Source organism: Nuphar pumila, chromosome 14 (genome assembly GCF_984573655.1).
Source record: "Nuphar pumila chromosome 14, dmNupPumi1.hap1.1, whole genome shotgun sequence".
Taxonomy (NCBI): Eukaryota; Viridiplantae; Streptophyta; class Magnoliopsida; order Nymphaeales; family Nymphaeaceae; genus Nuphar; species Nuphar pumila.
In genome coordinates, this window is record NC_143262.1 from 69243219 (window position 1) to 69267184 (window position 23966).

Here is a 23966-nt window from a genome sequence, read left to right on the forward strand (position 1 = left end):
ATTTATAGTACATTTCGTGCCATAAGAGATCACTTAGGATGGTTCCACATTGCCGGATGCTTCTCCACAACGGGCCAACTTATTGGACGATAATGGAGGTTCTGCTCATATATTATAGATCATATCTCTTCCAACTGTCAGCTCATTATTGAATCCTCCAGGTTAGATATTGTTAAGACAGTAGAGAATGCCTTGGAAGACCGAGGTAACTTATTTCAAATTCAACCTGCTCTTCTGAAGAAGCTTCTTGAATTCAGATCGGTAAGATGTATCTGGTCTCCAAGATTCTCTAACTACAGTGCCTGGAGTTTGGGTAAAATTGGTATTGAAAAGATAAGCCTCCCGATTGGTCTCCTATGCTTGATGATATTTTGATGTAAACGGTCCTTTTGTTTTTATTCTGGTAGGGGTGTGCCTAAGACCATCGTGCTTATAAAAAAAAAAAATCTAATGTGCAAATCTGTTACAAAGGCACATCCCATATATTAACATGCCACGCTAAAGTGCTGCTACTCCCATTTTTTCTTAGCCCTGCCGCTCACCAACCATCCAACATGAAACAATCGCCCGGCATGGCCCCTCACTGAAAAGCACAGCTATCTGATTTGTAATTCTGCTTGGTTCATAATATACTTTTGAAGTTTGATATTCTGCTATTTTGCCACGGCTAGCATGTCATTGCTTGTACCTAGTGCATAAAGTTGGCTTTTGACATGCATAAGTAGGGTGGTTGAGTCAATAATTTCATGCAGTTGAGATATTGCGAGGCATTTACATCTCTAGGGTTGTTCTAAGCATAAATGCTATTTAGGCCACCTAATAACTGAAAGGATGGGCATAGATTGAGTTGCAATGCAGACGTGGCTTAAATTGCCTTGGCAATGTTGAAATATGAATTTTTATAGTTTTGGGGAATGCCTGGTGTGCGCCACACACACATACACACACGAACACACACACACACACACACACACACACACACACACACACAGAGAGAGAGAGAGAGAGAGAGAGAGAGAGAGAGAGAGAGAGAGAGAGAGAGAGAGATGAATGTTGCACATATATTCCCTGAGGAGGGTAACAATGGGGGATTTTTTTTTTTATAAAACAATGAGGAAATTAAATTAAAAGTTCAAATCTTCACATTGTTGACACCCTACTATAACTTAAACGAGCGTCAAGATGAACATAACATACATGGCAATTGTTGAACGTGACATAGATGGGTTCATGAAAGGGAAAACATACTATCAACACTTACAAAGAATGATCAAACACATGCTCGAGAGCAAAGATAGGAAAACTTCACATATTTAAGAATTTCCAGATCTCCTCACAGATTTCTCAATGGCCAGATGAGAATCCTTCAGGTGTGGACAGCAAATTAAGCTTCTCAACATCATTGAGCAGAGTAGCAGCTATATCTGGACGTCTTTTACCTCAAAACATACTTAATAATCCCAGGAATATGGATCTTCATGATGTAGTCTTCCCAGTTAATTGTTTTAGGGTCAAAATTGAACAATTTGGCTTCGGCACTACCCACCGCAATTCTGGATCTCAACCTATCTGAGTTTGCATCGTCGAATCTGTATTTTTCAAACCAAGCTCTAAACTTAGCATTTATATATAACCCTGAGATATAATATTACAATCCTGGAACTATTCCAAGCAGACCTTTAAATTCTAAACAGGTCTAGCTAAGCAAATCAACAAAAAAAAAACTAAAGAGTTGTATAATTACCTTCCCCTAAAGAAAACGTAAGGCTCATAGAGCTCTGCTAAGTACATCACAAAGTTGTATTTCCTTCTCATGGTATTATAGGTGCTGTTAAACACTTTGCAGAATGCTTGGTTTGCCAAGTACAGTCCCTGAAACAAAACGCATTTTTAAGGGACGATTATGTATTAACAGGTAATTTTCCGATGATAATTTGGACTATTTGGTAGTTCATGCAAGTAAAAAGAGAAAAAAAAAACGTAGTCCCTTTTTTTTCAGAAATTCGGATGTCATTTTTTTTTAAGAAAGACTACTGAAAGAGAAAAAGTAACGGAAAACATAAAACATACCCCTAGAGGCAACTTATGATGGAGGGTCATGTATCTTCGGAAGCTTTCCATGTTGCTGAAGAGGGAGACCTCTCTGACAATGACGGGCTTCCCATCCTTCCCATAGCATGGGTTTGCTTTGAAGTAACGGTAACCACAATCTACCAACTTGGAATAGCTCACAGGATTCTGTACAGATGATCCAATATGGTAGATGAACTGTGAATTACGCTGACCAGAATGCATAGCCATGCTCACAATCATGGCATTAACAACCATATCACCTGGGATCTGCACGAAATATACTAGTAATTAATAATTAACACCAACGGGGGCTCCGCTTGTCTGGTAGGAGCAGCTATTGCACGTCACCATGTGTTGGGACGTTGCAGGTTCAAAACCCAATGGTACAGTTGTATAACTGGTAGGGGTCTGCCTAACCCCAGATTTCCTTTCAAAAAAAAAATATTAACATTCTTATGATAGATTATGACAATGACCTATCTTGTGTCTCAACTCTGAATAGGTGATTGCCTTTGAAAATAAAGTCTGGATTGAAATATGTTTCGTAGCAAGGATCCAGTCATATTAAGGATCTGATCCATATGCCAAAAATACTCAATGGATAGAATTCCAACCATTTTTGTTTTTTTTTTTAACTCTTTTAATATCAACAAATAAGTCTAGACTAAGCTGTTGGAGTCCTAAAATCCCATAAATTCGGGATTTAAGGTGGCATCCCAAAGTTGGCAACCTGTAGAATTCCTGAAGTCCAGAAGGTTATGAATTCTTTGCAACGTCTGTAACATACTTCTCTCGTTAGAATTGCAAAACAAGAAAGAGGGACATAAACTTACCACATCAAGGATAAGCTCCCCATTAGCTAAAAAGGAAGTCAGTTTCCCCTTGCAATAACTAACCAGCAAGCTATCCACAGTTCTGTACGACAGAAACAAGAATGTTAAGTGCACATAAACGTAATGTAAGCCTTATAAATCACTGCTCACAATTGCTTTGGACTTGGCCAGCTTGGGCATACTATCATGAATTGGTTGCATGCACCCGTTGGAGTGGATCAGCTCCTATCAGGCTTGTACCTGATAGCATCCAAACAAAAAAGATGTAGTGCACCCTATTTTTGGTTTTGCTACAACCAACCATCCATAGGACACTACAACAGCATGATCTCACAGTTGGATGCTACCAACTACTGTACATAAGTTGACAAGATTGAGAGAGTGTCCATATATATGTTTCAAAAGTTGGTGAAACTACAACCCTCCTATATTTCCTCATACAGCTGAGACTGAAATGCAGAGTATTTGTATGCTCACTGTCAAGTATCAATCGCCATGAAAGATACTGATGCTTAGTCATTGTCTCTCAATAAACTCAAGGCTTATTTAAGCTAGATCAGTTGAAATGAATGTGCAGCCAGGCATACCTCGTGCCTTCCATCCAACCAGGGAAAGGGTCAGAATATGTGCTCTCGATTACTGTAGGGCGTATGATCACCAAGGGTATATCCGCTCTGCCTTCTCCAATCAACATTTCTCCCATGGCTTTTGTGAAGACGTACGTGTTAGGCCAGCCAAACAACTTAGCTCTGTAGACAAATTAGTATGCAAATTCATAAACAAAAAACAGTAACTACATCTATTTGAATTACCCAACTTTGTCATTGTTAATCGAAAGACACATAATCATCCACAACTTGGATTCAGCTCTCAAAATAGAAAGCCAAGGCATGATCATGGGTTTGATCATTATGGACTTCATCTCAATGTCATGCACCTTTCCTTTTTTCCTGGTGCCTGGAAAACTGAAGATATTCTCAAAGCATATTTGTATATCATTAAAACATAGCGATGTTCATTAACTCGAACATCATACTTCTACTAGAAATGATGGAGTTCATGATCGTGGTTCCGCTTCATGTGTTGGCAAACACACTTTTCATAGATGATGATATGTTAAAAAACAAGGAAAAAGTGGTGGTGTCATACCTCTGGAGGCCTAATTCTTTCATGGCAGACTTTTCGGTCTCTTTCGCAACTCCCTCAGCCCTAAGTTGCTCCAATCTCTTCTTCATCAGCTGTTCCTCAGCTTCTATATCTAGAGTTAAGTTTTCTGAGAGTGTTTCTCCCATTTTGTATGCTGTCTCCGGTATCAACCCAGTTTTGGTGCCAGCAACGTATGCTTCAGCCACAAAACATGAAGAAAGCAAGCGTTTCACCACAACTACAATAATCAAGCTACTTCGAAACTGGGTGTACCCCCCAGTGAGCTGGGGAGACGGAGGATCCTGTCAAACACTGGGTGAGATTGCTAATCTCACCCAGCGTTTAACCCCACCCGGCCCTCTGTAACTCAGTACAAGTGGGACCCGCAGAGGGGTGGGGTTTATGGTTGTACGTTTGACAGGATCCGCTCTCCGGTAACGTGATCAAGTTCATGAACTCATGATCCTGATGGGTTGACCACTGTTGGTATTGTTTCGTTCGGGCCAACCATCCACAACCAAAGCAGGTTATATGTTCCCCCCCGATGATTCACTGAATCCCACGTCTGTGTTCGGGGCTTTGAATGAGCACCACGTATACAAGCACATGGGGCTCGTATTCCCGTGTATGTTGACATATCTTTGCATCGGACTCTGGTGTTGTTGCAAAGACTTAAGTACCCTTTATTGCTATTCTTCTCATAAAGTGATGGTTTGAGAAAATGACAAAAATGCCTTTCATTCAAAAAAGAAAAAACAAATAGTTCAAAAAAAGGATAAACATGTCCTCCATCCAGAAAGTCGAGGATGATGTTGACTCTTCAAAGTCTTCTTCTTTTTCTGTTCAAAAAAAGGACAAACATGTTTTTTTCTTCTTTCTCCGTAAAACACTGTAAAACCCTTTCTCTCTCTAAAGAAGAAATCAAGGGAAACAAAGAGTTCTTCCTGAAGAAGGCCATGAACATCAACCCTCTCACTCTCTCTCCCTTCTCTCTCTACTTCTGTGCACATCCAACAGACGATCCTACATTGCTGCATCGTCATCTTCTTCTTCTTCCTTCTTCGTAAAACACTGTAAAACCCTCTCTCTCTGTAGAGAAGAAATCAAGAGAGGTAAAGGGTTCTTCCTGGAGAAGGCCATGAACACCAACCCTCTCACTCTCTCTCCCTTCTCTCTCTACTTGTGTGCCTGATTTAGAGTTTTTTCCCTTACAGGAGGGGGGTCCGAGGGCTCCCCCCGGCGCGGATCCCGCTGCACGGTCAGCGGGCGGAGGTCCAGGGGGGGCCGCCCCTGGCGGGGGGCTCGGGGGGCAGCGCCCTCCGAACCAAAATTTTTTTGGGCCTTCCAACAATGATTTGTAGCATTTGTAGTGTCTTTCGTAAATCGCGAAACGCTATAGCGATTTATAGTGTCTTCCGCAAATCGCTATAGCGATTCACAAATCACTATAGCGATTTGTAGTGTCTTCCGCAAATCGCTATAGCGATTTGTAGTGTCTTCCGCAAATTAGGACCAACTTGTCAGAGTCATATCTCCCTAACCGGAGGTCATATTCCAAATCCGCGATTTGTAGTGTCTTCCGCAAATCGCTATAGCGATTTGTAGTGTCTTCCGCAAATTAGGAAAACCCGATAATACTACAAATGTTACAAATTGCTGTAGGAAAGCCCGATAATACTACAAATCATTGTTGGAAGGCCCAAAAAAATTTTGGTCCGGAGGGCGCTGCCCCCTGAGCCCCCCGCCAGGGGCGGCCCCCCTGGACCCCCGCCCGCTGACCGCGCAGCGGGATCCGCGCCGGGGGGGGGGGGGGGGAGCCCCCAGACCCCCCTCCTGTAAGGGCAAAAACTCTAAATCAGGCACACAAGTAGAGAGAGAAGGGAGAGAGAGTGAGAGGGTTGGTGTTCATGGCCTTCTCCAGGAGGAACCCTTTACCTCTCTTGATTTCTTCTCTACATAGAGAGAGGGTTTTACAGTGTTTTACGAAGAAGGAACAAGAAGAAGATGACGATGCAGCAATGTAGGATCGTCTGTTGGATGTGCACAGAAGTAGAGAGAGAAGGGAGAGAGAGTGAGAGGGTTGATGTTCATGGCCTTCTTCAGGAAGAACTCTTTGTTTCCCTTGATTTCTTCTCTAGAGAGAGAAAGGGTTTTACAGTGTTTTACGGAGAAAGAAGAAGAAAACATGTTTGTTCTTTTTTTGAACAGAAAAAGAAGAAGACTTTGAAGAGTCAACATCATCCTCGACTTTCTGGATGGAGGACATGTTTGTCCTTTTTTTGAACTATTTGTTTTTTCTTTTTTGAATGAAAAGCATTTTTGTCATTTTCTCAAACCATCACTTTATGAGAAGAATAGCAATAAAGGGTACTTAAGTCTTTGCAACAACACCAGAGTCCGATGCAAAGATATGTCAACATACACGGGAATACGAGCCCCATGTGCTTGTATACGTGGTGCTCATTCAAAGCCCCGAACACAGACGTGGGATTAAGTGAATCATCGGGGGCGAACATACACAACCCTCTCATCCACAACCACCTTCATAATTTCTCATGGCTGTTGATTTTCAAATATGGACGATTCAAAAGGGTCAAAAGAGGTTTTGTGGTGCTTACCCGTCGAAACGTGCAGGAGCATCTCCAGTTTTTCACACGTGTGTGCAAAGTCCAGCACGTGCTTGGCACCCAACGCGTTGATCCCCAACGCCACGTCATACCTGCAGGCAATTTTTTAAAATAATTATCTCATTTTTCCTGTGAAGAAGGAACGTGTCCTGTTACGGATCTGGATTGGAATCGAATCTTGTTGTAAAGTTTCAAATCCAATTAGGGTCTGAGCTTCTGCAGCAATTTTTTTTTTTTTTTTTGCATATAGGAAAGGGAAAACCACCCCCACCCCAGAGGGATGAGAGAGAGCCCCGACTGCCCGTCTAACAGTCGATGCCCGTTCCAACTAGGCTACCCTCTCAGGTCTAGCTTCTACTGTACTTTATCATCCGCTGAAAACGTGCAATTGTAGCGTGACAGCGGTCGGACCTGAGCCTGACCGGGGATGTTATAAAGCCAGATCGGACCTCTAGGTACTGGTAGTGGGTCCAGGTCAGCATCGCAGAGGACCAGGCTAAGGCAGCAGTACCACACCTAGGGGTGTCAATGGGTCGGATTTATCCGGACCCGACCCGTAGCAAACCTTATAGGATTGGTGATAAATAAGAAGACCCGATTAAGACTCAGGTTCGGACTTGAAGGTCCGATTAATAGATGGATCCAAGTTTGATTTTGATGATTAGTGATAAATAAGAAACCCAGATTTTGATTTTGGTGCATAACATCCAGACCCGATATTTCGAGACAGATCAGGGTCTGATCCGGGTCGGAGCTCGATTCCTTTGTTCGTGGGTAGAAGTAGTGTGGAAGTGTACCTCTCGTCAAAGCTGGTAGTGGCAGCGACATTGACTATGATGTCCACCTCCTCCGAGATCTCTTCCCCGAGATGAGCGTCGATCATCCCCAGCTCATCTTTGGCAATGTCACCCACCACAGGACACACCTTGCCCCAGAAGAACGACTCGAACCCATTCCCGTGTTTCTCCTTCAAGACCCTGAACAGGTCCTTCTTCATCACCTGTACGACACGCGTCAGAAACGTCAATGCTGGTGGTGGACCATTCTGAATGGTTGGTGATACGGTGACCTACTTAACACGACAAAATGTATAACCTACTGACAACGGGGTTCGTTATTTTTATGGTGATGGATGGACCCAGCCCCTGTAATAAACAGACGGTGAAGCCAAAGATGGCTTCTCAAAAGCAACCCTTGAGCAGTGATGCCGGTGTGCTTATTATATCAAACAAGCATAAGCCCACTAGTCCAATTCGTGAGATAAACTCGAGCGTAATCGAGATTCTTTAGTTCATTTATCAAGCATTGGCTTGTTCTGTACTAACCAAAAAGAGTGCTGTTAAAAATGCGAGCACACTTTAGGCTAACTGAAGTCATGCGGCAAAAGAAAGCGGGACACACACACATACACACAGAGTGCATGCATGGCACGTAGCAGGAACAGCTTGAGGTCACAGTCCGTCATATTCAAAATCCTCATCTCATTTTCCACTTGGGAAGCTGAGGTAGAGCCACCCATATCTCGATTAAGTGAGACGTACAATGGGAATATGAACGATATGACCTGATCTGCCTTCGCCTGTGGATGACAGGCATACAATCAAAGGAGAGAGAGAGAGAGAGAGAGACCTCGTCGTGGATCCTTTGCCTAGCTAACTTGATATCCGGGGCCCGCACAATGAGAAACAAACGCTTGACGTAGGGCTGGACTCTCAAAATCTTCTCCACGAATACTGCACCCGACACCACCATCAAAACATTTCAATCCCGAATTTTAGTTCATCAGAGAGAGAGAGAGAGAGAGAGAGAGAGAGAGAGAGAGAGAGAGAGAGAGAGAGAGAGAGAGAGTCGTCAATCCCATACTCTTTGCAAGGAACCCAGTGGAGCCAGTGATCAGAATACTCTTGTTCCTGAAAGACTCAACGATCCCTCCTTCCAAGGACCCCATGGAAACTAGTCTCTCAGACTCTTTAGCTCTGAAAGAAAAAGACGAAAAAAGAGTTGAAGAAAATGTTGGGGGTGTCTTGTTTTGTTTGTTTATGCTTCAGTGCCACAAACAAACAAACAAAACACCCTCCAAGAGGCCTGATGTGCTAAAAGGGTCTATGGGGTCCTTTTATATGCAGCTATGCCTGCATGGGATAACACAGATGGCACTATCAGCGAAGCAGTGAAGTGCACGAAACGTAGGCATCGTGACGCACCTCCTTTTTTTTGGAGAATGGTTGTTCACTGCAATAGAAAATTCTGAGAGAGAGAGAGAGAGAGAGAGAGAGAGAGACCGGTGGCTTGCGTACACCCCCAATCATGCATGGATCCATGTGCTTGTCCTCTTACATTTGTGGTACTGTAGGACTCAGTGACAGAACACCCGCAATCACACGGATCCAACGTTTGAGGACGAACGTGTCCTACCTAAGAAAAAGTGGACATGTGCATATGCAGCCACCTTAGGCGTTTTTAATAGTACCAACCCATCCCTATTTTTTTTTCTTTTTTTTTTCGGAGGAAGAAAACGAATAATTGTACCCATCCCTATCTTAAACCCGATAGAGCTAGACCCTGACCTGCTCAGTAGGCCCGATTCGGTCACTGAGTCATCGAGTTCTATACCAACTAAAAATTCTTTACATGCATTGGATTCAGATTTTTAATCGGATTTTGGTTCAGATGCAAAACTGTAAAATTGAATCTGCCCTGCTTACATAATGGATATTGACCTTTATTGTATCCAACTAAACGGTAATTGCTTGGTTCGATATCGAGACCAAACCCGATCTGTTCGGCATCCCTAAGCCGGGATCCAAACATGGGGTGGCTGGGTATGCACGTTCATTTGATATAAGAAATGGGGTTTGTAGAATCATACTGAGATGTGTCTTGACTCGTGGATATCGGCTCTGGATCTTGATTCATATAAAACCCCTTAGGTTGTGTTTGATTGGCTGGACAAACACCGCCTGGACAGCATGGGCAGCGTTTGTCAAGAACTTGCCAGTCGCACCCCGAGGGTGCAACTGACTCGTTATAATGTGTCACGCAGGATGCCATTTTTTCAGTGTTCCCAGGGTTTTCCACCATGTACTGGGGCCTCTTTGTCCCATAGGTGGGACTTGTCTGGCCTGTCAAACAGGCCCTTAAACTTCGGTTTTGAAACTTGGAAGTTGGCCAAGCGGGTTTGATTTGTGATTGTTGAGTTGTGGACCAGGTACAGTAAACAAACATGATATGAGGCCAAGGTTGGACATGTTTCACATTCTTTTTCTTGGAACAAAAGTGAGTAATTTGTGTGATCAAGTGGTAGTGGCTAGTCATGCTATAGATACAACAATTCACATTAACATGCAAGTCTAAATGGATATGGAGAAATGGGTTCCACTCATGCCCTATGGCATCCCTATCTTCATACCCCCTTCTTGGGATTTCATTGATTCAAGTTGTTTTGATTAAATCAGACCCAACACGTGTAATCTATATCATTAGCTTAGTGAAGATCCACATTTAAATCTCCAAAATAAGACGTGTACAGGATTTTTTTGGTGATTCAAAAATCAACCGTTGACAAACACAAAATTTTGTGATTTAAAAAATCTTTTTTTTGTCAAAAAATACGATCTAAGGTTGGATTCTTAGTAAATCAACCATGCTTAATCTATCTATAAGGTCAGATTTGATCAAAACAATCGAAATCATAAGATTTAAGAGGGGTAAGAAGATGGGGGGTGACATAGGGAACCGAACTCGGATATGGATGCTGATCTTACAAAAGTCTAATCCTATTTTGCTGACAAAATGCCACCGTGCGTGGATAGGTAAGGGCGTTTTGGTCAATGTCTGTTAGTAGACTGGACATGAAATGTTGGGGACGGTGGTTAGACTTTATTGTTATGTTTTAATGGTGGATAGAAATTAATTTAGGGCGGTGACCAACATGGTTGAGGATGGTGAGCTGTTTGGTTGGAGTTCAACTCATCAACACACAAGAAGTCCAAGAAATCGTTGAAACCACTGTCATCCTACTTACACCAACTCTCTCGGACTCCATTTCTTCTCTTTATTATTATAATTTCCCAGAAAACACATCTTGACCCGGTTCAAGTGTTGAGGTGCCCAAGAGGGTCCTGTCGATACCTGTTCAGATATTCAAGGGTTTCGCTGAGTTGGGTCAAGTTGGCGGGGGGGCCTTCGAGTCTGAATAAAAGCATTTGAAGTACACCCATACTTTGGGATTAATTCTGTGAGCTCAATCCAGTAGGCCTTGTGCTTGGTCAGGTGTCTTAAGTGTGTTTGGACTTGGTGCGAACTTAGTAGGCTGAGTCATTTGAGATCTGGCTGGGTGAGGGTCTCGCTAGGATGTCATCTTGATCATATTGGTAAGCGCTAGCTGTAAGAGCCAAGCATGACACACAAGTTTGGTGCGTGAGCGCAGCCGGTGCCGGATCGGGAAGCGCATACAAGGGGATAGTGGTGCGCTCTTGAGAGCACATGGCTGTGGAACGACTCATCACACCGAATGGCTACTCAGCGTAGGCTCTAGCTTGCCCATGCAAGCAATCGTAACACACCGGGTGCGTAGGAGGAGGTTTCCCACGTAAGGAACGCCTCAAGCACAAACCTTGAAAATCATGAGGCCTCTATGGTGGGGTTCGACTAGCACTAGGCTAGGATACAAGCACAAAGGTTCGAGCATTCAAACCCTACATACATGACACGGTTGGGCCCGCGAATGAGCACACAGACTCTTAATACATGACACAGTTGGGCATTCAACCTTACCAGAAAAACTTGCCATCAATGGTTTTTAAACGATGAAGCGTCTCTGATCTTCTCACAACCGATGCTTGGTGTAATATCTGTAAATTTTTTAGATTTCTTTAAAATCAATAAAGGTAAAATTTTGCTCAATTTCAGATTTTTATTTCTTATTAAATGGAATTTGAAGCGAAAGAAAACCGGTAAGATAAATTTGAATGAATTTAACTTAATTATTGAATTCCAAGAGAAATTAAATTCGAAGATAAATGATAATTTAGTTCAATTTGGTTTTGGATCCAATTGAATTAATTTGGATCTAGTGTTTGGATTTAGATCTCAAATAGATCTAAAATCTACCTTGGTTTTGGATATGAATCATGGTTGATCCAAATAGATGCGAATTCAATTTGGATCTAGTATCGAATAGGAAACTTGATTAGGATTTTAACCAATATTTTAAAATCAAATAATAAAATAAGGTAGGCACTGTGCCTCACCCTCTAGCGGGACGCACTTACCTAAGAAGGGAGAATCAACCCTCTCCCTCCTTTTCTTTATGGCATGATATTGAAATCAAAATAAAAAAAAAGAAAGCAAGAAAAAAATAAGGTAAGGTAAGAAAGAAAGAGAGACACAAGGTCAAAATACCTTGTAGGTGAGAGGGAGCACTCAAAAGGGAAGAGGGTGGCACCCTCTTTCTTTCCAATTTTTGTGTGAGGCCCACATGGAAGGGAGCCTCACATGACAACCACTCTCTCGCTCTTTGTATTATCTCACCCCTCTCTCTCATTAGTTCTCTCAAAACCTCATGTCTCTCTCCTCTTTCATGCCTAGCACTCTCTCAATCCTTTTCATGCCTAGCATAAGATTTTCAATAGCCATTGAAGTTGCTCCAAGGTGTTACGGTAGGAGAAGAAGGCTTGCAAATATTCGGGAGAATTTATGACGTAGGTACCTCTATCGTATAAGCTTGTATCAGTATTTGGGGTGCATAGAGTATACAAGAGAAAGTTCTATAGTGATACATGGGTGGATCAGCCATAGAACAGACATAAGAGAGGTTTAAAAAAAATATACCTCATATGGTGGAGGTTTTCACACACACACACACACACACACACACACACACACACACACACACACACACACACACACACACACATAGATTTTGGGTTTTAACTAAAAATCGATTTTGAAACAAATAGTTAATGGGGGAAAAGATACAAATCAGGTATTGTATGTGTATGTAATGATTATACATGTTATGTGTGTGGTTTTAATAGATCTGAAACTTGTTTTTCTATTAAATCTCATGCTTACATATGGAAAACATGTTTTCCTATGGTTTTGAGACTTAGGCAAAAACGTTTTCAAGAATCATGATCTATATGCATGCCATAACTTGTTTTTAGTCTTAGAATCATACTTGATTGGTTATGAAACATGCATGTGTTCTACTTGATGCGTAGAAGTCATTTTTAATGCTTAAGCATGCATGAAATTCAATTTATTGTGTCGTGATATGTTTATTACATGAATTAGCTTCATGACTCTGCGAAGTAGGAATCGATTCTTTAAACCGCTGAAATGTCCTTCGGTTGTGGACCGATTTAGTAGGTGTTTGCAAATCCTTTTGAGTCCATGAAAATAATAAAACACATGGCATAATGAACACTCTATCTGATTGGTTGGATCGAAGTTAGAGTACCTGAAAGTGTACCCTTACAGAGCGAGAAAAGAAAAATAATACATTAGAAAATGAGGTTCACATGTTTCGTGATGATATGAATATATGTATTATGTAGTTGGGTATGATCTTGATTATTGATGAGTTTGGAAGCTTGTACCATATAAAAGAGTAAGTTTAGTGTTTGTATATTTACCTGTATGCTTTTTTGCATTTGAATATAATATAAATCTATGATATATGTCTTGTTTGATATATCAATTTTATGTTTTGTGTACTTGGAATTTATTTTCTTGTTTATATGATAGAATGTTCCCTACTGAGGCTTGGGTTGACCCCCTACTTTTAACAATTTTCGGGTAATGAGTAGGCTGAGTGATGCGACATGCTTGGAGTACTGCCGAGATGGACATCATAGCTCTCTTTCCGAATATTTAGCTCATGTTTTGGATCTTAAATATTTGAGAGATTTAGATTATGTTAAAACTCTATGTTATTAAACGATTGACTACTTTTCATTTAAGTGAATTGATGAGATTAAGTTTCTTATTTTAATCGTGTGTATGTTTATGGTTTAATTGTAACCCGCCCAAGTTGAATTGGGTTTATTTATGGTTTGGCTATTACTTTTGCTATGATTTAAAAAAAAAAGTTAAAGCTTAAAAAAAAATCTTAAAAATTTTCGATAAAAATTTAGGGTGGTACAACTTTGGTATCAAAGCTAATTGAGCCTAAGGGAAAGAGTATGATAATTTTGGCATACCCAGCGATCTAGCATCACAGTAAGTAGGTCCCAGCTTGGTTATGCTAGTGTATATGCCTTGTTTAAATTATCATTTGAGAAAACCTTGTGTATAATAAAAAACCTAGTCATATGTTAGGAGCAATACATGACGGGTTGGTATGGGAGAACCTAGAACATGCCTAGGGACTCATTATGATTTGTATTTTCTTAAATAGATGGTGTGTTAGAACATGTGCAATAGCATCATGAAGACGCTGGACAACCTTGCAGGGGTTGTTAAATAATAGGCGGTCGCAAATGCAAGCCATGAGGGTGAACTTACAGCAGGTCACCCAAGATAGGCATGCCATAGGGGGCAGCATATCCTAAAAAAAGCTTATGGAGATGGTGCCACCTACCTTCACAAGGAAGGCATATCTAGAGGTCACAAAAAATTAAGTTCGCAAGGTCAAAGGTTGATTATGAGATGTACCGTCTGAAGGATTAGGCAAAGAAATGGTGGGAGACCACCCATGCTATAAGGTTCCAAAACATGCCATTGATTTCAGCACAATTTCTATAACTGTTCAATGCTGCATATTTTCTTAAGTACTGAGGAGATGATGACATTCTTAGACCTACAACAGAAGGGTATCCTGGCAGAGTGCATTACTGACTATCACATCTTGGAGCGATATTGTGCCAACCTTTACAAGATGAACCAAAAATGGGCCATGAAGTTCGCCCATGATTTGAAGTCAACTATGCGCATGAAGGTTTAAACACATGGACCGAGGGCCTTGGATCAAGTCATTGAGGTGGCTACCCTACTAGAGGATGACTGGTCAGAGAGTCAAAGGACTTCATGGAAGAAGTCGGGATATCAACAGTCTAGCGACCAGAAGAATGGTAGCAAAAAGAGATCCAATGGAAAGAAATTTATGCCACTAGTAGCAGAAGGATACTTGGTGCTCGAAGTGCCACCGAGCTCATGAAGGAAAGCTATGTCTGTGGGACACAGGAGCTTGCTTGTAGTGCAGTGAGATATGTCACTTCATTAGGGAGTGCCCTCAGAGGAAGAATAACGGGAAGAAGCGTACAACTCGGGTGCAACCTCAACAACAACAACAATGTCAACCTCAGGGATAGAGAAAGTGATGCAATGGTATGGTGTGGACTCGATACACACCAATCCACGATTAAGGATCCAAATAGATCTAATGCACACGGAAGCTTATACGTTACAGAGTCCAAACAGAACTCTGGAAAACAGATTTTCGAGATTTGTGCACTCTGTTTTGACAGAGGCGGTCCAAATGAAAGTTGTGCGTGATTTGCATAGCTTTCCAATGAATCTAGAAACACTAGATTCGAAACAAGAACGTCCATCCCACAGACTCAACATCGAGACTGCTAAACAAGTCCAACACAGATTATCAAATTTCAGGAACAGACTGTTCATAGGGATTTTTGATCCTTCAAACATTGGAGTTTGAGAAAACTCACAACTGACGAAATGAAGATCAGATCCAAATCTTTTTAGAAAATTAAAGATCTTCATTTTCTAAAATTTCTACAACCCTCTACGAATTTTTGAATATCCGGAATGATATAGAAATATTATTGTAGGAATAACAATTCAAATATTGGATAACAGTAGAAATTGATATTTTTAGAGTACAAGGACAATGAGTCAATAAAATTTTCAAACATGAAAGTTGTAGGTTTCGATCTTAGATTTTCATAGAGTCAAAAAATTCTAAATTTCATGCAGGGAATCTTCAGATAACGGAAAAATACCAAACACTATTTCCAACGTTCTGTAAAAGAAATAAAATAATGGACTTCTGTCAGTCTGACGCCTTGACAGACAATTTCAAAGGTCTAAACGGATGAATCTCAAAAAGTTCTTAACTACAAAGTTGTAGACAATCGTCTCAAATTTTCAAAAAGCTAAAGAACACAAAAATCCGTTTAGAAATGAGTCTGACACATATATTTTATCAGAGACGTCTCTGTTATCTCGTAACAGGAATTTGGTATTTTTAAGGGGATCCGAGTTCATACACACCCAACAATAGTGCTGAATAAAATTAGATCAAATGAGTCAATTCTTAACATAAACCCTCCTAAACATGTATTTGTCACTCAATGAATCAAAACAGTTTAACAACAGTTAATCATGCGCAATCGCAAACAAATACGAATAAAGAAACAAAAGTCTAGAATGAAGAACCAATGATGATATCCAGACTGAAATCAACAATGGCCGTCGTTGGAAAGCAACCGACGCCACGAGAAAACACACAAACAGAAGGTGAACTCTCAGCTTCTACACATGAGCATAGGACAACCACCACGAAAGGAACCACACACGAGTTCCGCTTCTACACACAAAGAAACACGATTTCACTTTATTCTTCAAGCAAACACCACTTTCACACAAGAGTTTCTTCCACACAAGAGAACCAGCCAGCCAAGAACCAAATTCAAAAAATTTTCAAAGAAGGAAGCATCCCCCTTCCCCCTGGTCGACCTCCCTAATTAAAGCCTCCTTTGCTTGGAAAGAGCCACAAGAAAGAGACTTTGGGCCTTCCCAAGCCTTGCGCCAAAAACGAGCATGTAAGGCCGCATTTTTGCCAAGAGCTATTAACTCACTCCAACAACCCAATTTGATTTTAGACTGGTCAAACATAATTTGAATGAGGTCCAAGATGGACCACAATAAGGTGGCGCCACCTAGGACTCCCCCCCCCTTTGGAGACGGATCATGATCTAGATCCAAATAAGTTGCGAACTGGATCCTGCACCAACACAAAAAAGAAGCGAATTTGCGAAAAAAAAAAACTACCCTTGGACTCCATACACCCTCTAGTACCACAAAAAGATCCTACATGGTACCAGAACTATCCAGATTCGTAAAATTTGACTCCTAAAAAAATAAAAATAAAAATAAAAATAAAACAAAAAAAACAAAAAAAACATGGTTAATGTGATTCCTCACATGTCAAAATAGAATCAAAATAATAAAAATACAATCTCTGAAAAGATGCAAAATATCTCAAAAATTGAAACATGATAATCAAAATGGGTCTGGGTTGACAGAGATCCAATTGGACCCAAATAGTCCTGCACGATTGGATTTGCCTTGAATTGTATCCTGGAGTGGATCTTAAGAATTGGATTTGGATTCAATTCATCTTTAAAGGTCAAATCTTCAGGATGCTCTGCATTATTCTCCTCTGGGTCGAAAGGCATCGTCCTTGGAGCCTGTATCTGCTCAAGCATCACTCCATAATCCCTACACAAGTTGAAAATGTAATTAGCGTAGACACTGTTCAAGGCAAATAGAAGAGAAGTAAACATGGCAAGAGATTCAATATTGGAATAACAAAAATATTTGATGCAATGCAATGCAATATGCTCTATAAAATGCAATTCAGACAAATACAAAGCAGAACAATGAAATTGAATCTCAAAAGCATATAAGACATTATATTTAATGACCTTGCCTTGCATTAACGCTATGCAAATAATACCAAAATTTGGGTCAACCACAAATAAAATTTGCTTATTTATCATGCTTTCCATTATTTCAAAATTTAACTAAAATTTTGGCAATTATAAGGTAAGTCACAATCAAGACAATTGAGCAACAATTCAAACTTACTAGGAGGATTTATGAAGGATACAAAATCAACATTATCGACTAAATCCTGATATTTCTAAAATAAATTTGGGGTATTTATGATCGTCATTTTAGCTTTACCCGAATCACATTTAGGGTTTACATGAGGCGCAAAATTTTCTAATAGTGCACTAAGAGAATATTCAATATCTAAGTGCTCATTGACATGCATTTCATTAGAATTTCTAATACTCGGATTGAATTTTTCAATTTTGACATCATCCTCGAAAATGATTGTACTAATGAGACTTGACGGTTCAATGTTGACAATCATGTCAAATGCATTTTAAGGTAAAATTGTACCTTCTATGGGCTCATAAAATTTCTCGACGACCGGATCATCGAGTTTGACATAGGATGGGTCTTCTAGATGTGCTATTTCCCAAAATGATGAGATGTGAGACATCTCTTCACACATCTTTTCAAAGACTGGTTCAGTAATGAATGCACTCATAGGAACATCCTCAAATTCAGGTGAGGGTTCCTTCTCGATTTCCTCATCGAAAATCGGTCCACTAATTATTTCATGAAAAGGCTCCTCAGGAGGATCCTTTGTGAAAATAACAAGAGTGCGATTAATTTCTTCGCACTGATACTTTTTTTTGCTATCACAATCTTCATTTTTCATTATACTTCTTTGAATTGTTGAGATCCTAAGTCAAAAGAAACATAATTTTCTTCATCCTCGCAACTCACACACGAGATTTCCTCAAACCTAACCCTAGAATTATCAGATTTAAAGGATGTGGGGTTGGGTCAGGGTTGGGTCGGGGACTAAAGGATGAGACGGGCGTACGAGAGCTCTGCCTCAATTCCCTCTGCAAAAAATTTACATAATGAACCTTCAGATTTGGAGCATTAGACTCTCGACTAGATCTCCTAGGTGGATCCTTCTTTCTACCTGCATATGGGTATTGATCTGGGTCAGACCCACAAACGGAGTCGGACCACCTATACGCTCTCAAGGATTGAAGCAAATCTGATATATGATGAAGCTCTTCCCTTAATTCCAGTTCATAAAGCTTCAATTTTATCCTTGCAATTCGCATTTGCTTAGCGCCAAGTTGACTTTGCAGATTTTGAGCTTTCTTATCCCGTTATGACTCAAATTCTTCATCAGAGTCATAATAATATGTCTTACGCGTTCCTTATGAACCACACTAACTTTGCTTGAATGCTCTCTCCCGCTCCCTGGTAAAATCTTTCATCCTACGACTTAGATCTTCGATTTTACGCCACAGATTTTGAGTTCTATACCTAAGGTTGTAGATTTTATTTTTAGGGTTATACTCGCTATGACTCCTATAGACTGTTCTCCTTGACATTGCACATGGATCCAAAATTTTTTTTTTGACTTCACACAACACCAAAAATAGTGTTGGATTAAGAAATCTGGCAACCCTCGCCCTAATACCAAAATGATGCAATGGCACGGTGTGAACTCGGTACACACTGATCCACAATCCAGGATCCAATGCACGCGGAAGCTTATACATTGCAGAGTCTGAACAGAACTCTGAAAAATAGTTTTTTGAGATTTGTGTGCTCTGTTTCGACAGAGGCGATCCAAATGAAAGTTGTGCGCGATTCGTAGATCTTTCCAACAAATCCAAAAACATCAGATTCAGAATAGGAATGTATGTTCCACGGACTCAAAACCGAGACTGCTAAACAAGTCCAACACAGATTATCGAATTTCAAGGATCGACTGTTTATAGGGATTTTTGATCCTTCAAACATTAGAGTTAAGAAAACTCACAACTGACGAAATGAAGACCAGATCCAGATCTTTCCAGAATATTAAAGATCATAGTTTTATGATATTTCTACAACCTTCTACAAATTTTTGAATATCCGGAATGATATAGAAATATTATTGCAGGAATAACAATTCAAATATTGGATAATAGCAGAAATTGATATTTTCAGAGCACAACAACAATGAGTCAATAAAATATTCAAACATGAAAATTGTAGGTTTCTATCTTAGCTTTTTACAGAGTTGAAAAATTCTAAATTTCATGTAGGAAATCTTCACATAACAGCAAAATACCAAACACTATTTCCAACGTTCCGTAACAAAAATAAAATAATGGACTTCTGTCTGTCTGATGCATTGATCGACAATTTCAGAGATTCAAACGAACGAATCTCAAATAGGTCTCAACTATAAAGTTGTAGACAATCATCTCAGATTTCTAGGAAGCTAAAGAACACAAAAATCCGTTCAGAAATGAGTCTGACACATATGTTTTATCAGAGACGTCTTTGTTATCTCGTAACAGGAATTTGGTATTTTTAAGGGGATCCGAGTTCATACACACCCAACAATAGTCCTGAATAAAATTAGATCAAATGAGTCAATTCTTAACATAAACCCTCCTAAACATGTATTTGTCACTCCTTAATGAATCAAAATAGTTTAACAACAATTAATCATGAGCAATTGCAAACAAATACGAATAAAGAAACAAAAGTCTAGAATGAAGAACCAATGATGATATCCAGACTGAAATCAACAATGGCCGTCGTTGGGAAGCAACCGACGCCACAAGGAAACACACGAACAAAAGGTGAACTCTCAGCCTCCACACACGAGCATAGGACAACCACCACGAATGGAACCGCACACGAGTTCCAGTTCTACCCACAAAGAAACACGATTTAACTTTCTTCTCCAAGCAAATACCACTTTCACACAAGAGTTTCTTCCACACAAGAGAACCAGCCAACCAAGAACCAAATTCAATTTTTTTTCAAAGAAGGAAGCAGCCCCCTTCCCCCTGGTCGACCTCCCTAATTAAAGCCTCCTTTGCTTGGAAAGAACCACAATAAAGAGACTTTGAGCCTTCCCAAGCCTTGCACCAAAAATGAGAGTACAACGACAATGAGTCAATAAAATCTTTCCAGAAAACTAAAGATCTTCATTTTTCTAAAATTTCTACAACCCTCTATGAAGTTTTGAATATCCGGAATGATATAGAAATATTATTGCAGGAATAACAATTCAAATATTGGATAACAGTAGAAATTGATATTTTTAGAGTACAACGACAATGAGTCAATAAAATCTTTAAACATAAAAGTTGTAGGTTTCAATCTTAGCTTTTTATAGAGTCAAAAAATTCTGAATTTCATGTAGGGAATTTTCAGATAACGGCAAAATACCAAACACTATTTCCAACGTTCTGTAACAAAAATAAAATAATGGACTTCTATTAGTCTCACGCCTTGACAGACAATTTCAAAGGTCTAAACGGATGAATCTCAAAAAGGTCTCAACTACAAAGTTGTATACAATCATCTCAGATTTTCAGAAAACTAAAGAACACAAAAATCCGTTTAGAAATGAGTCTGACACATATGTTTTATCAGAGACGTCTCTGTTATAGGAATTTGGTATTTTTAAGGGGATCCGAGTTCATACACACCCAACAATAGTCCTGAATAAAATTAGATCAAATGAGTCAATTCTTAACATAAACCCTCCTAAACATGTATTTGCCACTCCTTAATGAATCAAAACAGTTTAACAACAACTAATCATGAGCAATTGCAAACAAATACGAATAAAGAAACAAAAGTCTAGAATGAAGAACCAATGATGATATCCGGACTAAAATCAACAATGGCCGTCGTTGGGAAGCAACCGACGCCACGAGGAAACACAAAAACAGAAGGTGAACTCTCAGCCTCCACACACGAGCATAGGACAACCACCACGAATGGAACCACACACGAGTTCCACTTCTACACACAAAGAAACACGATTTCACTTTATTCTCCAAGCAAACACCACTTTCACACAAGAGTTTCTTCCACACAAAAGAACCAAATTCAAAAAATTTTCAAAAAAAGAAGCAGCCCCCTTCCCTCTGGTTGACCTCCCTAATCAAAGCTTCCTTTGCTTGAAAAGAGCCACAATAAAGAGACTTTGAGCCTTCCCAAGCCTTGCGCCAAAAACGAGCATGTAAGGCCTCATTTTTGCCAAGAGCTATTAACTCACTCCAACAACCCAATTTGATTTTAGACTGGTCAAACATAATTTGAATGAGGTCCAAGATGGACCACAATAAGGTGGCGCCACCTAGGATCCCCCCCCTTTGGAGACGAATCATGATCCAGATCCAAATAAGCTGCGAACTGGATCCTGCACCAACACAAAAGAGAAGCGAATTTGCGAAAAAAATAAAAACTACCCTTGGACTCCATACACCCTCTAGTACCACAAAAAGATCCTACAGGGTACCAGAACTATCAAGATTCGTAAAATTTGACTCCTAAAAAAAATAAAAATAAAAATAAAAATAAAATAAAAAATAAAAAAACATGTTTAATGCAATTCCTCACATGCCAAAATAGAATCGAAATAATAAAAATAAAATCTCTGAGAAAGATGCAAAATATCTCATAAATTGAAACATGATAATTAAAATGGGTCTAGGTTGGCAGAGATCCAATTGGACCCAAATAGTCCTGCACGATTGGATCTGCCTTGGATTGCATCCTGGAGTGGATCTTAGGAATTGGATTTGGATCAAATTCATCTTCAAAGCTCGGATCTTTAGGATGCACTGCATCAGAAAGACTATGGGTCACATTTATGCTATTAGTGCAGTCGAGCTTGAGCATGATACAAATGTTATTAAAGGTATTGTCCCTATCTTAGGCTACAATGTTAGAGTGTTGTTTGATACTGGAGCAACATATTCTTTTATTGCTACTTATTTTGCTAGCTTGTTGGATTTGCCTTATATCATTTTACGTTATCTATTAGAATTTTTTACACCCTCGAGCGATAGGACCATCGCTCGTAGTTATTTGTCAGATATAAAGGTATTGATATCAAGACAAAACCTACCGGCCAACCTGATCATTTTAGAGATGATCAGGTATGACATAATTTTGGGAATGAATTGACTATACAAGCACTATGCTTATATGGCATGCCGCGAGAGGCAAATCTAATTTATCCACCCAAATCAGCCTGTCCTAGAATAAATCTATAGAGAAAGTTAAATTGATCTCGACTATGATGGCTCAGAGAAAAGTTAAGAGTGCAAGAGCATCGAGATTCATGCCCCACTTGTGAGTTGTGGGGGTAAGATCCAAATCCAAAATTTTGATCCAAAATGCAATACCAAAGTTACCAGACCCGTTTCAGATTCATTTGAGCCAATTTAGGATATAAGAGTATTTTAGTAATTTTACCTAATTTTTTTTTAGAATTTTGCATATATCTCAGAAAATTTATTTTTGTATTTGGTTCCAATTTGTAAATTTTGAAACCTCAAACAATGTTATATTATTTTTATTTTATTTTATTTATTTTTTATAGGAGCTGGATTTTAAAAATTTGAATAGTTCTAGTACCCGATAGGATCCGTTTTGTGGTACTAGTAGGTGCAGTGGGTCCATAGGTAAATTTTTATTTTTTAAGATCTAAATTCGAATCCATTTTCTTGATAGAGCTCCACATGACAAGTGACTCAATTTGTTTAGTCCTTAAGGGAGGTGGTCTTGTGTGGCCAACCATGGGCTAGCCACCACTCCTCAAGCCTCATTGGGCTGGAAAGGGGTGCCACCCACCTTGGTCCATCTTCCTCTTTTGGATGACTCCCCATTGGCCAACCAAGAGGAGAATAGGACAAGAGATTCAAACCTTGGCTTCTCATTGGCCTCCAAGGAGGTAGCCACCCACATGGCCAATGGAGACCAAGTTAGCTCATATCCTATATTTAAAACCATTCCAGCAAAAATCAAAAACAGCTTTTGACCAACTTGAAAAAAAAATCTGAAAAAGAATGGAAGGAAGAAAATAGAGTGGAAAGCATGGAGTGAAAACTGTGACTTTTTGGAGGGTTTGAATATTGTGAGTGAACGTGAGTTTGAGAGAGATTTTGAACCTGTGGGTTCTGATTCCTGTGAGCTTGTGAGAGGACGACTTCCATTGTCATGGAATCTTGTGGGTTGAACAACTGTTGAACCGTGTGAAGACACTGACCTGTTGCTGCGTGCATTGGAGACCTTGGAGCTGCTGACCATTATTGTGTTGTGTGCATTGTGCTGACTGTACCAGACGCTGCAACTCCAGATTGGTTCAGGAACAAAATATTCGAAGGAGGTGCAACCCGAGGGGTTCAGTTCAATCATAAACCGTGATATGTGTGTTTAGTGTGTCTGTCGATTTGTTGGAATCATAACTTTAAGTTGTGTGTTTGGTGTTTGTTGTGATTTCCTTGAGAGTCAAGGAGCAAAAAATAGTGCTGTTCAAAATTTTCTGTCCTCATTAAAATCATTAAGAGTATTTTAAAGTCAACAATTTTGTTTTTCCTGTTTAAAATTTCCATAACAGTAAAAACAAACAAACAAACTATATATATAGTTTGAACTCTGTTGTTGGAACCGTGCCTAGGATAAGGTCAATGAGTGG

The 23966-nt window shown here is 39.8% G+C and overlaps 1 protein-coding gene across 1 annotated transcript; it reads right to left on the bottom strand.

Annotated features, from left to right (window-relative positions):
* Positions 1-1435: 1435 nt before the first annotated feature.
* On the bottom strand, positions 1436-23578 carry LOC149816920 (fatty acyl-CoA reductase 3-like). The gene is made up of 12 exons (XM_089986983.1): positions 23440-23578; positions 23196-23265; positions 8543-8655; positions 8309-8412; positions 7477-7679; positions 6671-6771; positions 4056-4248; positions 3494-3655; positions 2907-2988; positions 2071-2340; positions 1745-1872; positions 1436-1589 (listed from the first exon to the last, which is right to left on the bottom strand). The coding sequence occupies exons 1-12, from the start codon at positions 23576-23578 to the stop codon at positions 1436-1438; spliced, it is 1719 nt and encodes a 572-aa protein (XP_089843109.1).
* Between the last annotated feature and the right edge of the window lie 388 nt (positions 23579-23966).